The sequence below is a fragment of the Mirounga angustirostris genome, unplaced genomic scaffold (genome assembly GCF_029215605.1).
Source record: "Mirounga angustirostris isolate CCGP_5_RB_7025 unplaced genomic scaffold, mMirAng1.0.hap1 SCAF_31, whole genome shotgun sequence".
In the NCBI taxonomy this organism is placed as follows: domain Eukaryota; kingdom Metazoa; phylum Chordata; class Mammalia; order Carnivora; family Phocidae; genus Mirounga; species Mirounga angustirostris.
This window is the reverse complement of record NW_026991739.1, coordinates 17,364-36,104: the sequence shown is the minus strand read 5'-3', so window position 1 is coordinate 36,104 and position 18,741 is coordinate 17,364. Positions and strand designations below refer to the sequence as shown.

The window sequence follows — 18,741 nt, the reverse complement described above, 5'->3', positions numbered from 1 at the left end:
CAATTCACCAAGTGACCTCATCTCTCTCTCCTTTTTTAAAATATTTTGTTTATTTATTTGAGAAAGAGAGCATGTGAGAGAGAGAGAGAGAGAGCTCAAACAGGGTGGAGGGGTAGAGGCAGAGGGAGAAGCAGGCTCCCCGCTGAGCAGGGAGCCCGACGTGGGACTCGATCCCAGGACCCTGGGATCATGACCTGAGCTGAAGGCAGACGCTTAACCGACTGAGCCACCCAGACGTCCGACCTCATGTCTTTCAATAGCTTTCTATAACTCAGCGATCCCTGAATGTGAGCTCTGGAGCTCTGCTTTCGGGGTTGAGACTAAATTTTAGTGTTATGCGAACCTTGACATTTAGCATAAAACTCTATTGTATATTTGACTAGTAACTAGCTGCTCCGTGGTGTTTGGTGGGTTGCAGGAAGAGCTCTTCTGTTGAGGTGGATGCCTGCAGCAAAAGCACTACATCATCTGAGGGTGCCGCCCATACCCTGCTTATCCACGGCCCCGTCGAGCTCAAGAGAGGCTGGAGGAGGCAGAAGCGGCACCTCTTCTTATTCAGCGATTTCTTGCTGGTGTCCGATACCAAGTATGTATACTAAGCAACGTGCCCTTGTGATGATCACGAAGTTACATTTCCATTAACCCTTACCATAAGAAGACATGACATTTTTTTTCTTTTGTTTTTGCCCATGTTTGGATCCTTCATTCATTCAACAAGTACTTATGGAGGTCTTGTTTTGTGCCATACCCCCCTCCCCCCCACCCCCCCGCCTGCAGAGAATACAATAGAGAATGTGACAAGCAGTGTGTCTCTTGCCTGGAACTTACAAATGACAAAAATAAGAGGGGTAATTATAGATTGTGATTAGTGCTTCTGATAGAAAGTAGGCAGGGGGCCGTGTGGAGATGATGGGAACGTATGAGAGAGGGGTAGTCCAGGAGGGCCTCTCCTAGGTGGCAGCACTGAAACTCGATCTATGGGATGAGAAGCAGCCACAGTCCTAGACAAGGTGCCTGAACCTTCTAGGCTGAGGGACCGGCAGGCTACGTGGGTGCAACCTGACCCCTGGGGGGAGGGGCTCAGGAAGGCTGATTTGATGGGAGCCGAAAGCATGGGGCATGCGATCAGATGTGAAACTGCGCTCGGGGTCCAGTCACACACGGTCTTCACAGGCCATGGTGAAAAGTGGAAATATTTTGCCAAAGCATTTTTAACTAGGACTGACTGAATCTGATTTATAGCTCTCGCAAATTTTTCTGACTGTTGGTAGGTAATGGATGGATGGTTGAGCAAGAGTGGGAGCAGGGAGACTGGTGAGGGGAGGCAGTAGTCCTGATGCCTGCTCTCAAGGGCTCCAGGATAGGAGTGCAGTAAAAAGGAAGGAGGCAGCAGACAGATTGGGAATATATGCTGGAGACAGAACTAACTGCGTGCACTTTCCTCTCAACCCTGAACACAAAGGTAACTGATAGCCAGCCTGGAACCTGATGATTGCTCAATAAATGTCCAAAAGCAGGTGGATGGGAGGTCAGCTGTTTACTTGCTCTGTCTCTGTTTTCATTATTCACAAAACATCATGAAAGACAAAGACTATTCCAACCAACCAAATATCAAGAAGCTTTTTAGTCACCAGAAAAAAACTACGCCCCCTTTATTTTGCTGCCCTCACCAGCTCCCAGTTATGCCATGCCATTAGTAAGCCATGCAAGTACTAATTTGGCAAAATGCTGTACTCAATCTGAGTGACATTAATGATAATTTATCAGGGGCTTACTACATGACAGGTGTTATGCTAAGAACTTCATGTATGCAATCTTCTCCAACCTTACAACTACCCTGTGAGATGGGATTATTTTTATTTTAGAGAAGACCTCTGAAAATCAGAGGTCTGAAGGTTTTGCCCAGGTCACCATATTAGTGATGAGTAGAGTCTACATTTGAAATTAGGTCCGTTTCTTTCAAAGTACAGGCTTTTACTCTACGTGTGGTGCTGCTGTTTCTATTATTTCTATTTTTCTGAATTTCATACAACATTCCATGAACACCTAGATTCTCTCTCATTATTGAAATCAACCTTTCCTTTATGTTGAGTAAACAACTCCAATCTGCTTGGTATCTGGTAAGAAATAGGTCAGAATGCTTAGTGAACTGAGAAATGAAGGTAGTGTAGCTGTCCAAAAAAAAAAAAAAAAAAAAATCAGAGGCAAAGACAGAAATAGTAAAATATATTTGAGATGAGTGATATTGCCTACAGATGTAGCCTTGGAGGTGGTGATGTCATGAGGAGGACAGAGAGAAAAAGACTGTCCAGGTCCTGGCATGAGGTCCGTATGACGCACTCTGCTCCTCCTGATAGAGGGCCACATCATTATTTTTAAAAAAGCAGACTAGTTACCATTCCCTTTATTTAACCAAGGTGAGTACAGGAGACTAAAATGTGTGGGATGCATGCTGGGGACCACACGAGGAGCATTACAGATTCCTCGTGTAATTTCCCCACAGCCCTCCAAGGCCAGTATTGTTACCATCCACCGACTGCAGAAATGAAAGTGGGGATGGAGGAAGTCTCAGGAATGGACCTGTCATCCACAGGGAAATGGTGGGAGAGACTCCAAGCCAGGCCTGCCTTCATCCCAAGGCCACACTCTTCCTGCCACACCATGCCACACCTACTCTTGCATGCTCAGCCCGAGACACGCTAACAAACAGCAAACTCCTTTCCTGCTCCTTGGGACCTTGCAGACCACTCCCATTCGATTTATAAGGGGAACAGGTTGTCCTTCACTTTGTTTTCATCTTTGTAATTATTATAGCACTTAGGGAGAGGAGAAGACCTTTCTTTTCTTACTAGAGCCATTTATTGTCCTGGATACTGCTTACCTCTCAGCGGGTTTTACAGAACCTACGGTGTTCTGCTGAAAAGATTTTATATAAAGGCAGTGTTCTTTCCCCATGAGAGAACTGCATCCTTTTAAGAGCTGAATTTTTTATTTTGATTGGTTCACTATTACAAAAGAAGTGCAACATTTTTCCTCTTCACATATTGCTTTTGAGATAGGTCTTTGTGTCTACGCAAGGGTTTTTATGATGTGACAAAATCTACATCAATGTATTTAATAATGTTCTCTTTAAGAGACTCAGCTCCTGAAAGATTATCTTATATACTTTTTACATCCATTTGGAATATTAGAAAATGTAAGTGATCTCAGGCACTTGAATTTGGCTTCTAAAACCAAGGCCCTTGACAGAGAGAGAACACAGATTTTTGGAAGTCCAAGTTCGGGACACCATCAGGGTCAGGTTCCCGCGAGAGCTGTCTTTCTGCGTGCAGATGGCTGCCCTCTCGCCTATGCCCTGTGGGGTTTCCTCAGCGCCTGCATGTACACACACACACACAGAGCTCTCTCTCCCTCTTCTTACAAGGGCACCAATCCTACTGGATTAAGCCCTTACCCTGATGGCCCCATTTACACTTAGTTACCGCTTAAAAGCTCTCTCTTCAAACATGGTCATATTGGCAGAGAGGGCTTCACGGTAAGACTGTGGGGAGCAGTGGGGGAGGGGACACAATTCTGTCCCTAGCAGTCACGAGCAGCACTTCATGCTGTGGCCGCGTACAAGTTTTTGCCAGTTTTTAGAAAACGACCATGAGAACATTCCCATAGTAAACATTTGGGTATATTTATGATCACTGTGAATATTGGACAAGTTTACATTTTTTTTTTCTAGAAGGAAACAACTAAAAAGAAATAGCTCCTGCATTAACAACCTTGTTTCATCCCTGTCATCCTTGTTCTTGGAGGATTGTGTTATGTCCTGAATCAATCTGTTCAAATTAATCATCTGAATTTAGGGCCTACGTTTTCCAATTAGCCATAAGAAGGGGTTGGGGTGACCCAGGTTCTGTTTTACCTCAGCTCACCTGCAGGCTTCAGCTGGAAACTCTCATCTTTAGGTTGACGCTATAGAAATTAACACAAATTGGGTAAGTAGTTGACTAATTGCTACCTCTGTATTCTGTCAAAATTAGTGAATTTTAGTTTGTGTGTAATAATAAAAGGAATTTAAATGTTTGTTTCTTCACAAAGAAATTATATTTCTCTAGTCGTACAAGATGTTAATAATAGTGAAAATTGTTTGGGGATTCTTTTCATACGCCTTCAGAAATTTCTCAAGAATTGAGGTCAGATGGAACCTTCCTTATTACTTTTGATATTCATTAGAATACTAAATAAGTTATTTTTCAAAGAAAATTATTACTTTATTTTTAAGAACAGTATCTGCTTGATAAATATTAAGATATTAATACTAGTAGAGGCCCATGAAGAATTTACAAAAAGGAAGGGACTGAACTTAGTTCTTTAGACATCACATCCCTCATATGTAGTTATTAAAGAATATAAAATGAAACAAAAAATGAATTTAAATTAGGTCAAAAGATGAAGATGACTATTAACTCATTATCCGTGAAATTACAAAGAATTACTTACAGAATATAACAGGACCCCCACTCCCAACATCTGTAAAAGGATACCCCTATCTTAGAACAGGGGAAATCCCCCTAGAATCCTGTAAATTTCCACAGTGCACTGGGGCTTCCCTTCTGGTATAAAGGTTGAGGTAGCAGAAAGCAAGAGTGATATCCATCATGTTAATACAAATATAATAAAGGACTATTTTTAGAAATAAAAACCACAGTTCTTTCTCCTCCTCTTTCTTCTCCTCAAGTCAGTTTACATTAGATTAATACTTTCTAATTTCTACTGAGATAATCCAGTTGGGTCAGTGATTGAGAGTGAAGAAATGCAGTAAGACCCTAGAAGAATCCACTGAAGTATGAAGCTTTGTTGTAATAAACTTTAAATATTTCCAAGCTAGTAACCAGCTTTGTTAATATAATGTCTTGAGATTTATCCTCTCACTCCCCAGATAATCCAATGAGAAAGCCTGATGGCTCTGGGGATCGAAGTGAGGCTGAGTGAGGGTAGGAAACATGAGAAGGGTAGTTCATGGAACGATAGGTCAGCAGCCACAGAGGCCAAGTGGTTACAAACATGGGCTCATGAGTTAGGCTGTCTGGGTTCAAACTCTCTTGCCTTTGGCAATTTAGTTGACCTTTCTGTGAGTTTCCTTATTTGTAAAATGGAGCTAATAAAGACCACCTAGTGTAGTTGTTTGAGGATTACATTTTTTATATTTGTATTTATAAAATATTTAGAACAGTGCTTGGCATATGATAAGTGCTCCAAATGTGATAGGACAGTCGAAACCATGCTCTGGGCTTTGGGATAACTCCTTGGTTTGGAGTAGATAATCTTGGTGCTTTCTTGAACTAAGGAGAGAATTACTGAAATGCCTTTTTCCAGGTCAATGTATTTGGAAGTTCCCACACAGTACCTTGGGTGTCTGTATACACACAGATACCTACATTAGAAAAAAAAAAAAATCTTAAAAACCAACAGATATATGTCTATCTTTCCCATTAGCCATATATTTTTACCCTGACAATGCCTTTGGAGTTACTATCTAGAAAAATGATTTTATCTGATAATCAGACATCTGATATCTGATAATGATTTTATCCGATGACTTTATTCATTGTGTCATAAACTTTGAATCTAGATTATCCTTCAAGTGTGCGTCCAGCAAAATTATTTTTATTTCATAAAACCCATTGGAGAGTCTTAGCTTTAATTGTTCCATGAATCACTGGAGTCACAGGGATTTTTGCACATGAGGTGTCTTTGATCTCATTTTAGTTTAGTGTTTCCACATGTGTTTCTGAATAGTAAGGAGTTCCAGAGTGGTGTGTCCAAGTTCCCTAAGCATCCCTCAGAGGGCTTATAACTATTTAAATCCCAAGCCCACCTGAGAGTTAAAGTTGTGAATTAACCAAATCAATCAATATGGTGGTTTTCATGTTAGAGATCAAAGAAGATTAGGCAGAAATTGTCAAAAAGCAATTTCACCACTGACAAAGTTGATCACCTTCTGACTCCTCAGAGAAATGGGAAGTATCCATCACTCACATATAAGACCTCCTGACCGCTGATCTGGGATTGATTGATGGATGGATTGATGATTTTTAAATTGGGCTCAATCTGTAGGCTAACAGTTTTTCAGTTTTAGCCATAATCTAAGGGAAAATGATATGGATAAAATTTTAAGAAGGGAAATTGAAAATAACCTATGCTTTAAAGGCTAGAAAGTATTTTTTTTTAAAATTAAGGTTGAAAATAACTTTTAAATCTTTCTGATCCCCCCCCCCCAAAAAAATCTTTCTGATCCAAGTTTATTTTTTGTTCTTGGTTTGTCTCTCTCTCTCTCTTTTTTTTGAAGATTTATTTATGTATTTATTTATTTTAGAGAGAATGAGCGTGAGCGGGGGGAGGGGCAAAGGGAGAGGGGAAGCAGACTCCCCACTGAGAGGGGAGCCTTACATGGGGACTCGATCTCAAGACCCTGAGATCACCACCTGAGCCGAAACCAAGAGTTGGATGCTTAACCGCCTGAGCCACTCAGGCACGCCCCCTGGTTTGTGTCTCTTAAGCAAAAAATTGTATGACTATTTTTATAAATCGTGTATCAGGTAGCTTTGTTCAGCCCCTCAAATACTTTTTGAAGTAAGCAAGTCATAAATGAATAATTAACTATAATAATAACCATAAAACTATATATAATAAGAAACAAATTCTAACAATAATAAATGAATTAATGGTTTTCTTAAAAAGCTCTGGAATATATAGTCTTTACTCAACACTCAACATTCAGAAAAATGGCCACTTGCTGCCATTTGAGGAAGTGTTTTCAGGGCCTTCCTAGGGCCAGACTTCGCTCAACACACACTTTGTAAAGGTCATGTCACCATTTGCTGTGCTGGGCACAGAGGGTAATAGAGACAAGGGAGGCATGCTGTGCCCTGGAGCAGTGAGAACTGGTCTCTGATGAGCACAGCTGTTCCCATAAGATTTATGAAACAAACTAACAGAGGTCTTGTTTGGGTATCTTTCTAGGTATAAGAAAAAACTTAAGATAAAAAAGAAAATACCACTGAACACCATGTGGACTGCCAACTGTATGGACAGAGTGGAGGATGCCAACATCTGTGCTGGGAGGTCCTTTATCCTGGGCTGGCCCACGGTGACCTTTGTGGCCACCTTCGGGTAAGACCGACCGTTTGGTCTTGTATTTACATGGGATAAAAAGAAAAACATTTTAATCTGATTATATGTCAAGCCAGTGACTCCCTTTTTGACTTCCCATAATGACACTCATTTGCCTTGTACTTCCCCCCAAAAGGTATGTACAAATGGGAGCAAGTAGATAACATAGAGTGGGAACTATTGGAGTAATTTCTTTTGGTTTTGATCAGTGGTTTTTCCCATGGGCTCTAGGAGCCACTTGAGGAATTGGGTGTTTTAGGCATATGGAAGGAGAATCAAGAGAGTGAGGTTCTAGAACCCCTCTCCAATATCCTGCCCCCTAATTCCCAGGGGGTATGTGTGTTTCTAAATCACTGGCATATTTTTCTTGAGCAAGTACTATTAAAGAGTCCAATTAAATTTGAAAAATTGCTCTTATACTCCCAAGGTCATTCCTTTAAAAATAGTATGGAATTATACAAATAAATTAATCATGTCATTGAATATGAGGTTGCCTGAATTGCTGTGTACTGATTATCTTAGTTGGTGTCTCTAGAGAGGTGACCATCTAAAACAAAAGTATGATTGCATTGAGTAGAGGTTAGTTGTGCAAGACACATTCTTAGGCTGACACGAGGATGGGGAATGTGACTCTCTACCCCGGACATCCTGAGCAGACACTCCTGAGTTTACAGGGGTGGTGCAACACTTACATCTGCTGTTTGAAACAACCACACCCCAAGTCTCATTCTTGTTTTGCACAATGAGTGTTCATCACATGCACTTAACACCCTTCTTTCTTCTCCTCACCCCACTCCACCAAAATGTCCCACGTCATCACAAAGGGAAGACAACGAAAATGTTTACAAGTTGTTAATTTATTAAGCCCTATAATGCAGCGTTGACTTAAGGAGAAATTTTCAAAGCTTATTGGGAAGAAATATGTATTTATATGCTCTCCGCATGTCTTCTTTTCCACGACGCATTTCTGTAAAGATTCTCAGTTCCTCTTGCTTCCTGTCTTCTCCATGTTGCAAATGGAAGGAAACAGTTTCAATTGGGAATGTATAAAGTCTTTGACAGGGGAGTTTCCAAGAGACTTTTTTTCCCTAACAAGCAGGAAAATGTGGAAGCCAGGCTTATACATGTTATATTAGTTAAAAAGCTGTGTAAACATATAGAAGGCATTTATAACAATTCCTGGCACCTAGTGCTTTTGCTATTTGTGGTTATTACTGTTCTGCAGATCAGCATGGCTAACTAGAAGCTGTGTCCATGCGCATAGGCAGGCTGGGACGCTAAGTGGGCGTTCCATTTTCCAGATGGGACAAATCCTGAAACAGCGATGGAGGGGTTGGGGAGCAGTGTTGCTGGGAGGAGTATAAAATGTGGCAGCCACTGTGGACAGTTTGATGGTTCCTCAGTAAGTCAAACAGAATTACTATACGACCCAGCAATGCCACCCCCAGATAGATACCCAAGAGAAACGTAGGTCCACACAAAAATTGATACACAAACGTTCATAGCAGCATTGTCGACAATAGCCAAAAAGCAAACAAACAAACAAAAGTAGAAACAACCCACGTGTTTATCAACAAATACACAAAATATGGTACAGGAGCTAGAAACAGGAAGGAAGGAAGAGTGACTGCTTCGTGGACACAGGTTTGCTTTTGGGTGAAAAAATGTTCCAGAACTAAACAGTCACGGTAGTTGCACAAAACTGTGAATGTACTAAAGGTCACTAATGGTCAATTTTATTTTGTGTAGTTTACCACGGTAAAAAAACGCTAGTAAGTGGTAAGGCCATGTATGCATGAGGCTTAAAACATTCGCAACTTTGGGTACTAAATGCTGTGAAAACTTTAGTTGAGAAAAGACTAACCTTTAGTAGTTTAGCACTAGCTGGATCGATCTTGCTCAGAGGATCACAGTAACGAAGAATGTTTTCTAGAAACTAATTTAACACATTCCAATCTGCTATGTGTATAAAGAAATAAAAATATTACAGGTGTTTCTTCCTAAAAAGCTATTCTTGTTTCTGGGCCAAGATAGTTCCATCCAAATGCCAAATTCCTTAAGTATGATTTAATTTGAATAATAATGTTCTTTATATCTGAATAGCACTTGCAGCTGCAGGAACACTCGGGGTATAATTAACCCTTTTCCAGTTCTGGAAACTGAAGATCAGCGCAGTGAAGCAAAGTGCCCATGATCACATAGCTTGCATCACATAGTTACAATTAAGTGTTCAGATTCAAAACCAACTTTTCTCCCACTTTAGGATCTACTTCCCATTGCTTTAATACGCTCATAAAAGAGTGGGGTCCCTCCAAAGCGCAACTATGAGGACAGTATGATATTAACACATGCATCCACATCCTTAACAACTGGCTGCTGCTATTTTTTTTCTGGAATGGTGATCTTATTTTGCTAGTATAAGTATTGTATGTATCTTAATTTTTTCTTCCCATTTTTTTTAAATTGCAGTTCTTCGGAACAAAAGGAAAAATGGCATTCTTTCCTTCAAAGGTATCTTGTCACTATACATATTATACATCTTTAACCCATGAGAAAAGAATAAATCTCTTCAAAGCAGTGCCCCCACACACTATGCTTCCCCTACTTAGTAGAAATTGTTAGACTATCCTCAAATAATTTCTTATTTAGATGTACCCTGGCTGCTACTGCAAATAATCTGCTCTTATTTACATGCACATATTGCTTATTTTTGATGAAATTCTGGTTATCACTCTCATCTTCCCCTTCTCTCAGACCTAATGATTGGAGCTAACATTATTCTCAAAAGATACATATTAAATTTTCTTAAGTGCAATTTACTCTCCTGAGTGATGCTCAAAGCACCTTCTCATTCCTACCCTTGAAGGTGCTGGGCCCTCCAGTCTAGGCAGGAAAGCTTTGATGACTGGATCCGCTACTCACATCTTACATGACAAGAGCAACCTGTTGTTTTCTGAGTCATGTCTTACTTTCCTGAAATAGTTTTGCATGTTTTCTTCCAACCCATAATTTGATGTTGCTGAGTTTATTTACATGCATTTAAAAATAACAGAGTATGTTGAAAATTTTAGCCACATAGATCAATTTGAAAGTAAGCTAATAGCTAATTCATCCTACTCTATTTGGGGTTATTATTGAATTTGATTAGGTACATCAATCTGGCCAAAGAGAAGGACCAGCCCAAAAGCATTCCTCTCAGAATCTTCACTGAGGACATCAAGAACTGTGCCTGTGTAAGTGTTTTTAAGACCAAAAATTAAATTCCATGTTCCTGATTCAGATAGAATGAAAGAGATGGAGATGGAGATAGAGAGAGGGAGGGAGGGAGAGATGGGGAGGTAGGAAGGAGAGAGCAAGAGATAAGAAGAGAGAGAGTATTTAGAAAAGTACCATGTGGGAAAATGTATTTTCCTGTCTACACGTGTCTTTGTATACATAAAGAGTGAATCCTAGGTAATATGAAGTGAGAGGAATCCATGCCACAGTACTTAAGCATGAAAAGAATATTGCATGTTAAATATCCATAATATTTCCCTGGTTCTTTCTAATAGCAACAACACTGGCTTGTAATAAGGTGATTTTCACATGCAGGTATTTCCTACTAGAAGTAAACATTTTTTCCCAATGGTTACTACTTATGTACAGAATGGTTTGGATTGTTTCCACAGTTCTCCACCCTCCCCCCATTGACGCTTTATTTGGTATAACTGTAAACTCACAGAAAAGTTGTAGGTATAAAAATAAAACAAAAAACACCCCATGCACCCTTTACCTAGATTCAGCTATTAGTAACATTTTACTCCACTTGCTTTATCATTTATTTTCTTTCTCTGTCCCTATTATGTGTATGTTATACTTATTTTTGAGGGTCATACAAATGCCATGGCCCTTTATCCTTAAACCTAGGTATTTCCCAAGAATAAAGATATCCTCTTATATCACCATCACACAGTTATCACCTTTAGTAAATTTAACATCGGTGTAATACTTTACTCTGCCTTCCATGTTCCCATTTTGTCAGTTGACCTCAATAATGTCTCCTTTCCAGTACAGGATCTACTCAAGGGTCAGGTATTTCACTTAGTAGTTATATCAACTGCAGAGGGGTTTTGAAAGGTCTTTTGATCCAAGGAATATCAGGGTTGAATTGAGCTCAGAGGGATGACACTTTTAAGGGATCAGCATATTTCTATCTCATTTTCTTTTGGCTGTTGGGGGGAAAAAAATCAAACCAGTTGCCCATTCTTGGTATAAAATTTGATTTCTGAAATTGTAGTGCAGTAGCCAAGACATTTGCAATGATGAACAAGATACTTTGGGTATCTTTAAGTGACATTTTTTTTTTCCTGTTATACTTTACAGTAGCTCTAGGTCACACAAAATAGTATTTGAAGGTGGAAAAAGGGGTAGTTATTCCTGGCCAAAGCAAAAGCCATGCAAATATTTTGATTGGTTTCTAAGCACCAGGTAGATGCATTGCATGAAGGAGATAAGGCCAGAGGGTTCTCTAGCAGCAGAGCACACTCTTGTCTCTGCCTGCTTTGATTTCAGCTGTGGCAGTGGGTTACACTCAGAATTTTCCATGGAAAATTACCTTGAAATCTTTAAAAATCAACTTTATTTATGTATAATTTACACAAAATAAGCATTTCTAATGTTCTTCACTTGTTCCTGAACATCCAAGTTTCCCTCTAACACTGTTTTCATTTCATCCTAGAGAGATGATCCTTAGCATTTCTTGTGCAGACCTGGTGCAAACAGATTTTCTTAATTTCTCTTATCTGAATATGGCTTTATTTCACACTCACTCTTGAAGGATATTTTGAGGGATGTAGAATTTTGTTCGCAAACTTTTTCCTTTCAGCTCTTTAAAGATGTTCCACTGTCTTTTTGTCTTTGTGCTTTCTGATGAGTAGTCTGTGATCAATCAAACGTTAATCCCCTGTAGGTGATTTGTCATTTTTCTCTAGCTGCTTTCAAGAGTTTCTCTTTATTTTTGGTTTTTAGCAGTGTGGCTATGAAGTATCAAAGCATGGTTTTCTTTGAATCTGTCCTATTTGGCATATTCTGAACTTCTTGAATTTATAAATTTAATTTCACCAAATTTGGGAAATTTTGATCATGATTACCTCAAATATTTTCTTCCCCATTTTCTCTCTCCTCTCCTCCTGAGAGTCCAGTTATATGTATATTAGACCCTTTCATATTGTTCATAGATCCCTCAGACTCTTAATTTTTTCAATCTTTTTTTCCCCTTTTCTTCTTCAGACAGGATAATTTCTATTATCTATTTTCAAATCACTGACTTCTTTTTGTCATCTCCATTATGCAATGTAGCCTAGTCAGTAAATTTTTTCTTTAAGATATTTTTCAGATAAAAAATTTCTGTTTTTAAATATTTTTAGTTTCTATGCTAAGATGCCTCTTTCGTTTATTGTGAGCATATTTTCATTTGTATCATTGAGCATTATTGTAATAGCTGTTTTTGGCTAACAGTCTGAACATCTAGATCATCTCAGGGTTGGCTTCAGCTCTTGAGAATTGATCACATATTCCTTGTTCTTCATATATTAAGTAACACTTTGACTCATATAAAAAAAAGTAACATTTCTTTTTCTTTTAAATTATTTCAAAAAGCAGCTTATTTTTCTGAAGTCATTTGTTTACAGAGAGCTCTATCTACTGGAATTTATCTGTTTTGGAGAACCTACAACATGCAGGAAAATATACATACATCTCTGGAATTACTATTTTGAACATAGTATGTTCCTTATACCATGAAAACCATTATCTTGCAGACCAGATAAATTAAAAAGTGATTATTAGTATTTCAAAAGAGATTTTTTTTTCTTTAAAAAGATTTCATGGGAGGGATGCCTGGGTGGCTCAGTCAGTTATGCATCTGCCTTCGACTCAGGTTATGATCCCAGGGTCCTGGGATGGAGTCTTGCATCAGGCTCCCTGCTCAAAGGGGAGCCTGCTTCTCCCTCTGTCTTCTCTGCCTGTGGCTCCCCCTGCTTGTGCTCTCTCTCTGACAAATAAATAAACAAAAATCTTAAAAAAAAAAAAAATTTGTGGGAAACTTTTTAAGTTGTACTGAAAGGCTTTCAGACATCTTAAAAAAAATAGCAGAGCCATTACTTCTAACTAAATTTCAAGCTAAGACCCAGTCTTGAATCCTCTAGACAATTTAACATAGGAAGCCCCTCCTAGACAATTTAACATAGGATATCCTTGAGTTTGGGTGCTCTGAGTCCTACTGCTAGGTTCTGAACACTTTTTTTTATAATCCTTAAAGCTCAAGTAGTTTGAAATCAATGAACACTTTTGTTTATACAAGTTCGATTATCAAGCAACTTTTGGGCCATCTGTCATATCAAGCAATTGCATTTCAATTCATAAGAAGAAAAATACAATGAAAGAACAAGTTTCTTTTAACTTTGTTTTTAATATTTTTAAGGACTGTGAGTGTCCACTTCTGTTGCTTGTCTTCTTCATGCACTGTTTCTCAAAGAACACAGGCCTCATTGCCTAATAATGTTATAAAAAGTGTATGCGTGGTTGGTTACATATTGTCCTCTTTTAAAATGTCTTTTGGAATTCGGGTACTTTTATCGATATCATCTCAGATTCCTATCCATCCCTTTCAGATAATTTTCAATAACTGTTTTCCTTGTTGTATGGAGCAGTTTCTCAATATAAGGTGTGATAGAGAGATATTATAAGTAACTACTCACTGTCAGAGTTGCGAATGGAATATAAACTTCTAACATTTTCAGTCTCATTTCCTAGACTCATTGGTTTTATTTGTCTCAACAGATTTCAACAATGGAAATCTTAGTAACCATGATGACACAAAGAAAGTATTGACTAAATAGTTTTTTTTTTTTTAAATGTCTGTCACAGACGGTTCTTATTCTGATTTTGCTGAAACTGAGTATGTAATTGCGAAGAGAGAAAAGTATCTAGCTCCTCCTTTTTAAACTATCTCCCCTCTCTATTTTGGGAATAGCCTTATGGAGCTGAGGGTCAGTTCATGTCCCCTCGTGGAATTCTGTTTTTCTCTTTCTTGCTTAAGCTGCTATATTTTGTAAGCCACAAATCCTTGAAGGGAAATATATGTTTCACTGAAATGTTTCCTACTAGCTTCATGTTATGTAAAGAAATGAAAATATAATCAAGGGTGTGTGCTCTACATATGCTTTACTTTGTCATTAACTGAAAACAAGCTTTGCCTTTAGAGTATGGATAATAATTTGACAATAATTATTTGGTCACCTGCTTTAAATTTTTAAAAATTTATAGCAATTTTTCTCATTTCTTTTTTACAGTCTGTAACTGTAACAGTAACAAATTCAGACACAGTGAATGACATTATCAACATGTCACTACCAATGCTAGGAATAACTGTAAGTACCCTTGCAAACTATTTTTAATTTAAAAACCATCTTTGACTTTTGAGATTTGTGTGTGTGTGTGTGTGTGTTGTGTACCTCCCGTTATAAGACAGCTGATTATTATACATATCATAGTCATATTTTGTCCCCCAGATTTAGAAATTGAAGGCAGCAAAGCTATATTATTAGCCTATACATGGGTGCTCTTCTTGTCTTCCCATTTTAAATTTTCTGCGAATTCAAAATCATAGCATAAAATTGGGCTATAATTTTAGAGTGCTAATAACAACATGCAGTTTATTGTATATATTTTATACACAGACAATAAAATATTTCTAAGTTTCTAAATATTTCCTCCTCTATTGGACTCTTCTTTCTGTGTCTTCATTCCTGATTCCTCCCCATCCCTGTTTACCCTGGTCATCACCCAAGGACTCAATCCCAGTTAGATGAATCCTAAATTATATGTTTTGTTGTACATTTTGACATAAAGACCACATGGCTAGAAGCTACCTCCTCTTGATGCAGTTCCTTGGGATGAGGCGGCTCACACCCCTTATGAACTGGTAAAGAGGACAAGTTCTGAATAAGACCATGATCTGGGGGCAGTTGCGTACATATCACTTTCATCTTGTTTTGGTTTTAACGGCCTGTTCCTTTATGTTTTGATGGCGCTGGTGTGAGTTGCTGGATTTTTTTTTTTTTTTTGATGAAAGACATGGACATATTTGAGGATGAGGTTTTCTAAGGGAAAAGAGAGGGAGAGTGATAGTCAGATGGACAGAACTGAAGGGAGCACTTGTAAAGCACAGCTTCTTATATAAAATCCTCTATAAATGCAAAAATGTCTTGCTATTATGACATGACATAATTACAAGATTCTTACTTAAATTCTGTCTGACCCAATGGTATAATAAAGCCCCTTAAAAATTCAGGGCAACTGGAATTTAGCATAAGAAATCAATGATTTCTGTACAAACAAAATTTAATAATATATCTGAAATAAAATTGAATTTATATGTACTGAGTAAAGCACATATCTACATTGATTTCTAACCTGTATGATATATATACCCTAAATAGGAATTAAGTCTTAGACAGAGAGTGAGTGGTTTTAGGGATGAAGTTGAGGAGATTGATTAATGATGAAGCTCATTTTATTTCATGTTTGTGATTTTCCTTTGCATAAAGTGATCAATCTCACCACACAAAGAATTTCTGTTTTAATGAAGAATTGGGGTTATTTGGCTTTATGTATGCCTGATTTAAGGGATTCCAGCATAGCATTTCCAAACCCTACCCTACCTTACTAGCTCTCACGAGTTATTTGCAATACAATTTTGAGCAGATTTAGCTATGTGTGTGTGTCTGTGTGTCTGCGTGTGTCTGTGTGTGTGTCTGTGTCCATACCTATGACCTTTCTTCATAAGGGCAAGACCATGATTTTTAATCAGGAGTCCAGGTCAAGCATAGTACCTATCACCAACAACTCCATGTCAAACATTTTTTGCTTTAGTCTCCTGGAAGACTCTCTAAAATAGTTCAGCGATCTTTATAATTTAGATGTGTTTGTTTCAAGTAGGACTTCCAGGTTTACTGGGCGGTAATTCTGCTGGGAGTAATTGTTTTCTGCATCTGATATGTTGTCTAGGTTAGAGTCCTTGTTCTTTCTCTCCCTGAAGTGGGGCTTGCCTGCACCAAAGCCAGTGGCTGACTTCAGTCCACTAACTCCTCAAGGCCTCTTGGGCGTTTGTCTCCTTTTGCCCAGGGCTGCGGAACTATTGATGCCTTTCAAGTTACTTTGCTCAGGAATAGTCATAGCAGGGTATATGGCTCTCTGGACAATATGCATGTCAGGGCAGGGACATTTGGCGGCAAAAGCCAGCATTATCCAAGGAATCTAGAGACAGCGGAAGGCAGGACTCTGAGATTAGAAGGTTCCTCCTTAGCGAAGGGGCACAACTGTGATTTCTTAGGCCATGGGCCACCCACACCGTGAGGGGCTGATTGTACTGTGGTTTCCTGGCCTTTATCAAAAATGACAAGAACCTGGGACGGTCCACTGGAGGCTATGAGGGAACAAGTTAACAAGTACTGTAGCTACCTCCATGGACCAAATGGCATTTATACTGGCCCCAATTCTTTCTTTCTGGAAACAGAGAAATGCAAAGGAAATGTGTTCTTCAAGTACTGTGAAAGATTTGTTATGATGCATAGTTCTTTTTGTTTCCAAGGGCTCTGAGAAAGACTACCAGCTGTGGGTGAGTGCTGGCAAGGAAGCGTCCCCACACCCACTCACTGGTAAGTGTCAGGGAAAATCTAAGATGGGATTGATTAGGTTCAAAATTGTAACTCTACATCTCAAAGTAATGGTTGTTCTGTCTTCAGCTTAAATACCCTTAAAAGTGAAAATCACATGCAATATTCACTCTCACGTTTATTAAAGAATTACCAGGTGCTTACTTGTTCCCAGGCACTGAGGACATCTCTTCATTCATCAGCTTAAGGTCTAGTTAGGGAGAGAAATGTAAATTTTTCGTTTCTACTTCATTTTACCTGACAAACGGAGCTGTCTTAAAAATTTTTTTGTTTATTGTTTACTTACTTATTTACTCACTTAGGTATGAAAGCATAGAATTGGAATTTTTTTTCCCCATACATTTATTTTTCATATTCCAGTCTTGAATTCCAGTTCCTAACAACTAAATAGCCTCTATTTTGTGAGAATCCGCTAAAATCCAATCATGTCTCTGAATCCAGGTATAGGTATGTATTTAACACCTGCTCTGTGCCCAGAAGTTTTCTCAGCATCATAAAGAGAATGAGATAATCACATTTAAACTCCTCAAGTCTTCACTGACTAAACTACCTGCACTTTGTTGTTTCTCAGGCTTTTTCCATCACTGTTCTTAAGGTTATTGATAAACAGATTACACCTCTCCTAAAATAGTTATTAGCACAAGTCCTCTAAAAAAAAATCTTTGGATTAGCAAAATTGTTCAGTGCTTACCAAAAATAGAAGGATTAAAAAACAAGAGAAAAAAGAGAGGATCTGTAGCAGACCTTGAAGTATAGTAATGTATGGTAATGGTGACAATGATTTCTGCTAGAAATCTTAGAGCATTCCTTCTTACATGCGTTTTTCAAAATCTTTTTAATAATCCTGTGAGGCGGGATGCCTGGGTGGCTCAGTTAAGTGTCTGCCTTTGGCTCAGGTCATGATCCCAGGGTCCTGGGCTCCTTGCTCAGTGGGGAGCTGCTTCTCCCTTGGCCTGCCGCTCCCCCTGCTTGTGCTCTCTCTCTCTCTCTGACAAATAAATAAATAAAATCTTAAAAAGAAAATAATCCCGTGAGGCTATTACTCTTTTTCAAGTTATCTAAAGAATATTTTCAAGTGATCTAGAAATCTAAATAACCAATTTCTTTCTACGAAATGTATATTCCCAGTCTTAGAATACAGAGAGTCACCAAGGGCATAGCTGAGGAAAAAAATCCCCCCCACCATTTCATGTTTCATATTAATATTGACATCTCTGTAAAAGTCGGCCAACCACAAAAAGGAAAAAAGTCAAATACTTAAATATATTTATTTTAATAAAGTGCATTAATTTAGGTAAAACAATATAGATGATAACTTTTTAGACTTTGAGCAGCTTCACACACCAAGGCAGCTCTAAGGAATCCGGAGAGCCTGTCATTCATGATGATCCATTGGCAGCATTCAAAATGCATTTTTTACCAATGCTCTCAATTCTCAATTGCGGATTATCTCCTGGTTATCTTTGTGATTTGGTTGTATTGCTGTCGTAGAAGCTTCTTTTTCCTTAAAAGAGGGAAGTCACTGTGATTCTTGTGAACACATCAATGACACTGCATCTATGACAGATGAGAAGGAACAGCAAAAGCTCCCCAAGTTACATTCAATAATAAATCAGAAATGACAGAAAGAGAACTTCCATTCTGTTCTTAAAAAATGAGATCCATATCCTATAGCACAGGGTCTTTGAGAATTCTATAGAGAGGAAACAATTTAAAGCATACAAGAACAAAACAAATCACTTGGCAGGCAACTCTCACTGACTCTGGGTGCAGTTTTCCACTCTGTAAACATCGTTTTGCACTTTGCTTCTGGGTTCCCAACACTGTTCAGCCTTCCCTCTGATCATCACCTGGCAGGACT

At 38.6% G+C, this 18,741-nt stretch overlaps 1 protein-coding gene across 1 annotated transcript in view; it reads left to right on the top strand.

Moving 5' to 3' along the window:
• The window catches only part of LOC135363141 (rho GTPase-activating protein 20-like), a 199,911-nt gene that overhangs the window by 173,421 nt on the left and 7,749 nt on the right, over window positions 1-18,741 (top strand). The window contains exons 3-8 of the mRNA XM_064583824.1: window positions 419-586; window positions 7,015-7,164; window positions 9,634-9,675; window positions 10,313-10,397; window positions 14,496-14,573; window positions 16,796-16,862. Coding sequence (XP_064439894.1) covers window positions 419-586; window positions 7,015-7,164; window positions 9,634-9,675; window positions 10,313-10,397; window positions 14,496-14,573; window positions 16,796-16,862 — 590 coding nt within the window. The remainder of the gene's footprint in view (window positions 1-418; window positions 587-7,014; window positions 7,165-9,633; window positions 9,676-10,312; window positions 10,398-14,495; window positions 14,574-16,795; window positions 16,863-18,741) is intronic.